General features: G+C 38.4%; 1 protein-coding gene across 1 annotated transcript; it reads left to right on the top strand.

The window, feature by feature from the left end:
- The first annotated feature begins 1522 nt into the window (after window positions 1-1522).
- On the top strand, window positions 1523-7627 carry LOC108682559. Its single transcript, XM_018171749.2, has 6 exons — window positions 1523-1975; window positions 2206-3771; window positions 4107-4619; window positions 4931-5180; window positions 5753-5889; window positions 6296-7627. Exons 1-6 carry the CDS (start codon window positions 1568-1570, stop codon window positions 6485-6487), a joined length of 3066 nt encoding a protein of 1021 aa, XP_018027238.1. The 5' UTR covers window positions 1523-1567; the 3' UTR covers window positions 6488-7627.
- The last annotated feature ends 1748 nt before the right edge of the window (window positions 7628-9375 follow it).

The raw sequence follows: 9375 nt of genomic DNA, 5'->3' as shown, positions 1-9375 counted from the left end.
GGAATTAGTTTTCATGTGTCTAAATCCATTTCTCAACTTAATCATCTATTAATTTATTTACCACTTGAAATCAGTGAATACAAGTATACTTAAAGGATTCCTAATATATTTACAGACATATTTAAAAGTCTCAAACCATAATATTCTTCCTATACAAACAGTTATTCACTATTTGGTACTTGGTAGAGCAAGGTGAACTGTCAAATTTGACACATTTTTCAATGATCTCACTGGGTAGCGTGCATTGTCTCTCTTTGGATCTCAATATTTTCCCGCTGGATGGCCAAGACCTAGTGTTTTGGCATTAGTTCGACGCGCAAATGTATGACGTCACCATTTCAACCATCAACGAACGCATGGAACTAAAACAAAGCTTAATATAAAGGAAAAACTAGAGAGGTGACAGAATTACCCACGATGACGGAATATACCGCATTTACCCTAATTTTATTTATAATCCAGCTCACCTGGAAATGAGGATAGGCCTACATTGATACAAGCCTGCCTCATTGTTTATTGACCTTTTTGTATTGTTCCATTAATAGTAATTGTGGTCAATGTGGTGTCAGCAGACTGAGCAGACTGCAGACAGCATTGAATGTTTTGAATCCATTGATAAGGCCATTTGCCATTAGACCTGTCACTGATTCTGAACTTTGCATAGCATAATTTTCACAGTTAGTAGCTTGTCAGGTCTCAAACATACACAACTCACTGCTCACTGTTCCAATTTTGCTGTGCTTAATCACAAGCGTGGAAAACATCTACCTTTAGGGGCTGTGACTAAAGCTTTCTTGCCATTTCTAGAACTGTCAGGCGTCAGATTTCTGCCAGATGAATTATTTCCTATGCCTATCTAATTGTTGAAAATATTGCACAATCAGGCCACAAGATTCCAAATGTATTAAAAATTTGTCATGTTGGAGTTGAGAGATTTTGGAAACAAGTAGGAAAGTTACAATCCTGCTTCTTAATCACCCAGCCTGACATAGGGGCAAAGAAGATTTTTTTTTGTTGCCCTTCCTCAAGTTCATTTTTGAGTCCTAAAAGTAGACTAGCAACTAGCAAGTATCTTAGACTTAGATACCAGCATTATCATATGTAAGAAATTGATTAAAGTATTGATTAGATGAGAAAATTAACAATACAATGATTATTAAAAATCTCTGATTTGCCACCATGCCCAGCCACTTGTTGCTGGAGGCTGGAATCCACCAACAACTCACTGCTCCAATCTAGGTGCATCACTGTGCATGTACTCTGAACTGTAACCACTTGCCACTCTTTTGACCATTTTGGGGAAAGTCATGAAATTTTGCATTTGAGCTGAAAATAAAAAATTGAATGTTTTATTTTTTTAACATTTTACTAGCCAAGAAGTGATGTTTTACACTTATGGGTCCATAATATTCTTTCATCTTTGTTTATGCTTTGTATGTCTTACAATTTAAAAGATCTAAAAATGTATGACTTAATAGGAAAAGTGAATAATTTGTTAAAAATAATTTTGGTTTTATTTTTCAGTGTTTATACATGTTCTTGAGCAGTTTATCAATAATCTAAAAAAATGGATTGTAATTCATTGCCTACTAAGCAAAAGAAGACTCGTTATATTGTTCTTCCTGCTTGGTTGAAGAATGCAATCTCTACTAAGCAGTCAGAAGCTTCCAGTTCTCCAATAATGTCTTGTGTCACAGAAATTTATGGAAGAGCTTTAGGTCTTGTTGAGTGTTCTCATTCCAATTCTTCCAATAACAATTTTAATAAATCTCCAATCACTGATGATGGAAATAAATCAAACAATGGCGAGACAACAGAATGGGTAGACACAAATAGAGTTTCTCTGCTACTATTACGTACTGGTCTTCATGCAAATGTTCTTGCCATACTCTGGGAACTTGTGAACTGCAGCAGAACTGGTCAGCTCTCTAGGAATGAGTGTGCTGGCTTGTTGGCTCTCATTGCCTTGGTGCAGGTAAGGGAAAATAAAAGATGTTTTGGAACATTATTCAAATTAAGAGAGTTGAATTGGTTCAACTTCAATCTTTTATCTGTACCATAAACATTGGTTGTTGTTATTTAGATTCTCAAACCTGACAAGATTTGAATTGGAATATTTTGTTGATTATTTATTACTCAATCACTTTAATAGGATGATTGTTCACCAACTTCCATCATGATAATATTTTTCATCTTGAATTACAGTCTGGCCAGCACCTAGTGTCAGCTGAAGTACTTGAAAAGCTACAAGAGCCAGTGGTACCTGTACTAGATCACCCAGCTTTAATACCATTTATTCAGCAATTTCAACAGCTCAAGCTTCAACAACAAAAAATTCAGCAAGATTTAAAACAATTGCAGGAACAGCAGCAACAGCCATTCATTTTCCAAGATCCATCCAAAATATATCACAAAAATACTCTTCATAGCACTGCTATGCAGTCTGTGAACTGGCTTGCTCCTGAAGGCACAGCTTGTACAGCTGTGGCTTCCAGCAATGCCAATGATGTTGATGATTTTGATGACTTTGTTGGGGCACCTCCTCTGAACAAATCTGCTATCATTGCTACAGGCATTAAACCCATGGCTGGTGTGCAGCAGAGTGGATCATTTCTACCTCAAGTTACTCAGCCACAGCATACAGTGATAACTCAAGCTTCCAATTTCTTTTCCCCTCAAATCAGTCAAGCTCAACGTTATTCTACTACTCTTGCCATGAACTCGTATGTTCAAGGACCATTATTGCCATCAGTCACTGTCCAGACTAAAAGTTTCCCATTAGGTGTTGATAAATGCATGAATTTGCCTCATGTGGGATGCTCTCCAAAAAATTCTCCAAGCCAAAGTTATGACAATTCAGCTGAAGATGATTTTGATGATTTTCAAAGTGCAACTTCTGAAACCCCTGGTATGCTGTCCTCAGATGGGTCACCTCGTAGTATTCATCAGACTCTTAATGTTCCTGTTACAATTCCTAGTACAAGCAATACTAAATGTGAATTAGAATATGGAAATGCAACTTTTACTGGAGCTGAAAAGCAAACAAGCTCATTGACAGACCAGTTTGCTAATTTTTCCATTTTCAATGCTACGCAGTCTTGCAAGAAAGATAGCATTAATACAAGTTCACAACTTCTCAAGCCTGATAAATTGACTTCCAACTCAACTGAAGATAGATATGCTGCACTGCGAATCATGGATTTTGAAGATGACACTTCTATAAATAACCAGTCTGCCAGTTCATCTAATGTTCTCAAGAATTCTATTGCTGATGACTCATTTGGGGAGTTCTGCTCTGCAAACAAGTCTTTTACTGATGATAATTTTGGAGATTTCACATGTGTTACTTTGCCAGCTCCAACCAATACAGTCTGTACTTTTGCTCCCAATTTTGATGCTGGTTTTTCCAACATGACTCTCCCAACTAGTGCCCAACCAGATATCATAAAATCAAATACAACCAGCAACAAAGCAGCAGAAGTAACAAGCATAGTGAAGGGTTCTACCAGGGACCCTTGTTCACAGTCCACAGCAGGTGTCAAATATCCTTCAGTTTCTCTATTGTCTACTGGCTCTTCATCTTTGATCCGGTCACAAAATTTACCCAACACTGATAGTTCCACTATCAGAAATCTAGAAAAAAATACATCATCTGGACCATCCGACTGGAGTGATATATTTGGGGTTCTTCATGACAAGCCACAAAGCACTTCTTCATCAAAATATTGTGAAGACCTTCCCCTTCCAACAGAATCTTCTCTTACCTTTGCAGTTAGTGTATTTGTTTACATAAATTGTGTTTATCTATAATTGTTGTTAGATAAATTGGCGTTGGGTAAATTTTTTTACTGTTGGTTATGAAATTTGTTACTGACTTACCTACTGTAGCTGTAATTATCATCAATGAATGTTTGTTCACATATGTAATGTTTTTGTAACCACACTGCTGATTTAATTTAAACTCCTACTAACAAATTAGACAAATTGGTTTTTGGGAGCAACTCAGTGGTTTCTTTCAAGATTTGAAATGTAATGTGCATTTGTGAATTGTGAAATTTAAAACTGATTGAGGATCATGCCATATACTTATTTTATTTACACTACAGGGCTTCACTGAAGAACCCCCTTCATTCCCCAAAACTGCTTGTGATGAATTTGGAGACTTTGTACTGGCTGATGGGGGTGATTTGCCACAGCAAGTATTGAATGCAAACTTCCACAATCATGGCGAGGCTCATGAGCTATCTGGTTCTCCTCATGCCCCTGTTTTCCTCACGTCTCATGACAATCTCAACTTCTGTGCATCACATCCTGAGGAAAACGTCACCAAAAAACCTTCTCACGTTTTTACCGCTTTTGAGCACCATTCTGATGCTGCGCCTTCTCCAATAGAAATGAGCAGCAGCTGCCAGCAACCTCCTCCCATATCTTCCTCGACAGTTGGCCTGGGCCAGCTAAATATGCAGAAAGACCTGTCTCCTGCTGCTGACGTTGGCATTGGAGGAAAATTTGACTCAGTGGAGCCAAATATTCTTTCCAACTCCAACATAAATGAACCTGGCAGTATAAAATATCCTAATGATGCTCATGGAATTGATAGATACCAGAGTCTGAGAGAGGTTAGTGTTCATATTAATTGGTGTTGGTATCTTTAATTTAATGCTGGTAAGAAGTATTAAGGAGATATCTTCTTAATTCAGTTTCCATTGTTGTATTGAAATTGTAAATAATTTCTTAATAAATAAATAATAATTTCTTAATAATAAGAAATTGTAAATAATTTCTTTCTGAGATAATGGAAAATAACTTTGAAGTTGTTTAATGTACCTACTGAAAATGGTGTACTAGGTATTGCTTTGAAGTCAACTAATGGATACATGATGTTGAAACTGTGACAAACCAGAATCTAATGAAATTATTTCAATTTCAGGACAGCGAGTTCCTTGCTGGAAGTAAAGGCTGTGGCGCTGATGGAGTCGACGCGGCCGCCGAGTGTTGGAAGCGCTGCCTGCAGGGGTGCCACCAGCTCCTGACCAATGCATTTGATGCACTGCAGCCTCTGGGGTGTCTGGACTCAGCGTCAACAAACTCCTCTAGCACGAGTGGTCATGAGGAACTTGAGCCGCCCATGGACTGGAAGAGGATTGCATCCACAACTCAAATGAAAGAGTTCATAGCAGGTGAAGAGCCATTGAGACTAAAAACATGATCTGTGTAAGCGATTAGGTTTCGAGAATTGGAAAATGATTTTTTGGTACTGCACAGTTACTATGCCCCTGAAAGAGAAGATAGAAACGATGGGCATTTTCATTATATACCTGTTTATTGACTCCTAATATTTCTAAATAAGTGAATGGAAGAATCATTGGTAGGGGTACTAATTAATCATGGAATGACTGCTGTGAATTTCATTGCAAAACTTTGCCAATATTTAATTTTATGGTACTACTACGGACGACCGTTCACTTTTTAACAGTATCACGTTCGAACATACAATCAACTGTAGCATCTCTGAAAATCATTACTAAAATAATAGAACAACCAAGGAGCAAGGACCAGACACATCCGTTTTAGTTCGATGCTTATTCTAATCTGAGCAAAGTTGTACACAAGATTGAAACTGTGACCCTCATAATAGTGTTGTCATGCAGTAAACTTGAATTTCAGTACAGAAGGCTACCACAGAATCTAAATTTATAATATGTGACTTTGCCAAGTGCAAGAATTGTGCTACATAATTTTCATTGTGCAGGCGTGAAGGAGGTGGCGGAGGTGACCAGGAGGCTGCGGTCGGCCGCGCGCCGCTTGCCGTGCCACCAACTGACGGCGACACTCGACGCCTGCGCGCTGCTCTGCTCCCAGCTCTCCACCCTGCTACAACCTCTCCAGGTAACGCTGCCAAAGACACGGCTTATTCTGAACAACGCAGAGGGTTCGATGAATTTTCTTTGTAAAAGTTCTTATTCACCCTAGATTCTTGCATACAGACGTAATACGGATTCAAAATAGAACCCCTTTGTTTTTAATAAATATTTGTATTACATGCCTTGTTGTTTGCTTTGTTAGTAAATGCTTAGTATTGCACTCACTCCATAGGCTAGGTCGTTTGAAACTTTTAAGTGGTCTCTGCACACCTTGCCTGCTGCTAATGTCATAATTCAAATTAATTTAATGAAGCTCTTATAGGTACGATTTCTTGAAGTGAAGTTGCTTGAATCCAGTTGTCCCTCATCAGCCTCATATTTCAGGTGAGCTTCGAAGCTATGCTTAGTCAACTAATGATTGGCCGTTACAGGTGGATAACTTACTGAGCGAGGAGGACGTGCCAAGCAGCCCTTCGTCATGTTCCATTTGCCTGACGAGCCTCGTCACCTCGTCTGCGGCGTCCTTCAGTCTCGCGTACGGCGGCAACGAATACCACTCGGGCTGTGCGAACCTCTGGCTCAATTGCGTAGACTTGATGCTGCCTTCGATTTCTCCTGCTTAACCCCTTCAGTTCTAGGCTTAGGAATATATATGTATGTATATATTTATTTATTTCATTATATAAACCTTGTCATGAGCGGTTTGCTACATGAACAACTGGTTGTCAAGTATGAAAATTTTAGTGTAGGAATGGAGCACAAACAACGTGATGGATTTAAGGGCGTTGGCTGTGCTTTTCATCCTCGACCACTTGACAGCGGATGTAATTCCCATCACAATTTTCATTTCCCTCTTCACTTTTGTCTAGTCTTCAGAGGCAATAACGCGAGCTAATAATGAGAAACATATTTATTAAGTAAAGGTAATTTTTGTGTAACATGTATATAGTTGATTATTTTAACAAGAGACCTTAATAGTAGGATATCAGTTGTCAAACGAGTGTAATATGTTGTAGAATGTTGATATTTATTGTGAGTTTTGTGACGTAATGAAACATTCATAGTCACGTATCAGCTGTTCCCTTAGCTGGACACGATTCCTGTTCTCTTCTCACAGTCCCCAGCATTAATATTTTCCTCACTCACACCACTTACGTCACTTTTTGCAATAAGTTAAGGGTTTCAACTACTTAATTCCTGTTATTTTCTTACTCAGGAAATTTTTAGCGGTTTATGCAATTTCCTATTATTTTATTAATGTTCTTTGTAACTTCCTAAATTTTAGATCCCCTCAATATTCGTTTGTGATGAAGCGTTAAAAGTTTGGTGAAATCTTATATTGGATTTATGTGTTGAACTGTACTTTGGCGTTTGATGATTCTTTAGACTGACGTCATTCAGATATTGAGCTCCGGGATTCTTCATGCTGATAAGATGTTGCTTGGCACCTCGTGTAGTCATCGCATTTTTTCACCTCTTGCAATATTATAAATCTTTATTCCCATTTCTTATATTTCTTTATTCCCATACTTACACTCGCTTCTTCACGGCTTCTAAAATTCTTGGCTCTAACACAAATGTCTAACCTCAATTGTGGAACTTGTCTTTGCCGAATTTAAAACTTAGAAGCGAATTTTGACCATATATTTGCCTGCCGCTAGGTAGCTAATATTAGCATAATGTATCATTGAAGGAGCTAATCTGCGCACTGCAGTAAGCTGAGTGTAATTAAAAATCTTATTTTCATTTTTTAGGGGTTCAATATCTTGATTTATTATTTTTAAAAAGTTGATTGAACTTCACGGTTTTATCAACAATAATACCATCTTATTCAATTTGATGTTTTAATTGCCCATATTTCTTTGGAAACCAGCGTTTAAATCTTGAAAATCAGCCTGAAAAAGAAGCAAAGATCCTTGGTACAGTGGAATAACGTCTTACGAACCTCCTCCCTTTCGACCAAACCACCTTACGAACAGTCATATTGAAAAATATGTGCCTCGTTATAGAATAGAGTTGAATTGTCGGCACTTAAGAAAAAGGCCCATTGCCTGTTGCCGATTCTTGTACTTTTTGTGACTTGATTCACAAGGGATCCGGCCTTATTAACCCGATCTTTCCATAACTGACGATTGTTTCTGAGATAACTGCTGGACTTATAGCCTGGTCTTTAAGGACCAGACATCGACTCCAAAGCAATGTGTCCTCTGACCAAGATGCTACAAGTCGCTGAATATTAGGACCGCGGACTGTGGCGCAGCCATTAACGTTAGACCGCGCACCCCTCCCACGGTGTTGCTGGGTCTCCCAGTCGTTGCGTCAAACTCGGTCATGACGCATTGACGATTGTTTAAATCGTTTAATAATAATTGTCATATTTTATCTAGTATCTGGGAAGACGTATCGTCACAATTCATCTGAGTCACGATTTTATCATATACTTGTGCTCTGGGTAAGCAGTACCGTCAATGACACATCAGTCACTACGCACTTGCACTTAGTTAGCCGTTCGTCGATGAAAACAGTACAATGCTGCTCAGTTCTACAATTTGTCGTGTTCTATTTCCAAATGATAATTGCAAATCTGTTAACATTTTGATTTAATTCTGTTGACAAATTACATCGATTTCGTAGAAATCCGGCGACTTGATTTCGAATGAGGTAAGGCTTTTGGACTGTCATTGTAAACAAGTGATTCAAGATAACCACATGAAAAAATAACACGGAACCAAATGGGGGGATCGAGCTGACCAAAGAAAGACACCACTCAAAGAGATGAGGCGCTCTGCAAAATGCTGTCTCGGACGGAGACAACTCTGCAAAACGGCCATTTGCAGAGTACGCCTAGACAGCAAACGTACGCTGCTTACTTGTCCAATTCATCGTGGCACTGAATAGACGGGACGCAAAACTTCGTGACCTTACTTTTCATATGAATAGCTTGTCAGTTGTCACCCTTTCCCTGCAACATCTGGCTGCTTGGCGAGAAATACAAAACTAGAAGTCTCCGTGAATCACCCTGTACCGCGCTTCAGAAATCTGCAATGTGGCAACATCCTATTTTTATTCAACTACACCGGCTTTAACTACCATTAGGGAAATATTCATTTTGAGCCACTCTCTGTGCAGTTTTATAACTATTGTTTTACCCTTTGTATTATGTAGATATATATTTAGCTAGACACGAGTAAAAAAATATCAAATTATCATACTCGAATTTACCGGAGCATTCGATAACGCGAATAGTCTCTTCTCAAGACATTTCACGCAGTTTACGCAGCGGCGTCAGTCGCTTCTTCGTTGAAACGTGTTCCATGCGTACTCTAATTAAGCACGGTGGTTCCATGGTTTTGGTAGAACGGAAAACTTTTATATTTTTGAAGAATTAAATTATTCTTCATATTGCATGAACTTTAGTCTATAGTATAGTCTATTTAATGAATCCACCAGAATATGTCCTGAGTGAACAATTATTAGCAAAATATTTTATAGCTATCGTAGCGCTTTCTAA

The sequence above is a fragment of the Hyalella azteca genome, unplaced genomic scaffold (genome assembly GCF_000764305.2).
Source record: "Hyalella azteca isolate HAZT.00-mixed unplaced genomic scaffold, Hazt_2.0.2 contig13897, whole genome shotgun sequence".
Lineage (NCBI taxonomy): Eukaryota > Metazoa > Arthropoda > Malacostraca > Amphipoda > Hyalellidae > Hyalella > Hyalella azteca.
The sequence above is the reverse complement of the archived record's forward strand: the minus strand, read 5'-3'. Positions and strand labels throughout refer to the sequence as shown.

Coding starts and splice junctions, on each gene's coding strand:
- LOC108682559 (XM_018171749.2), top strand. CDS start 1,568: ATGGATTGTAATTCATTGCCTACTAAGCAAAAGAAGACTCGTTATATT. Junction 1,976..2,205: donor CTCTCATTGCCTTGGTGCAG/GTAAGGGAAAAT, acceptor CTTGAATTACAG/TCTGGCCAGCACCTAGTGTC. Junction 5,890..6,295: donor CCCTGCTACAACCTCTCCAG/GTAACGCTGCCA, acceptor TGGCCGTTACAG/GTGGATAACTTACTGAGCGA.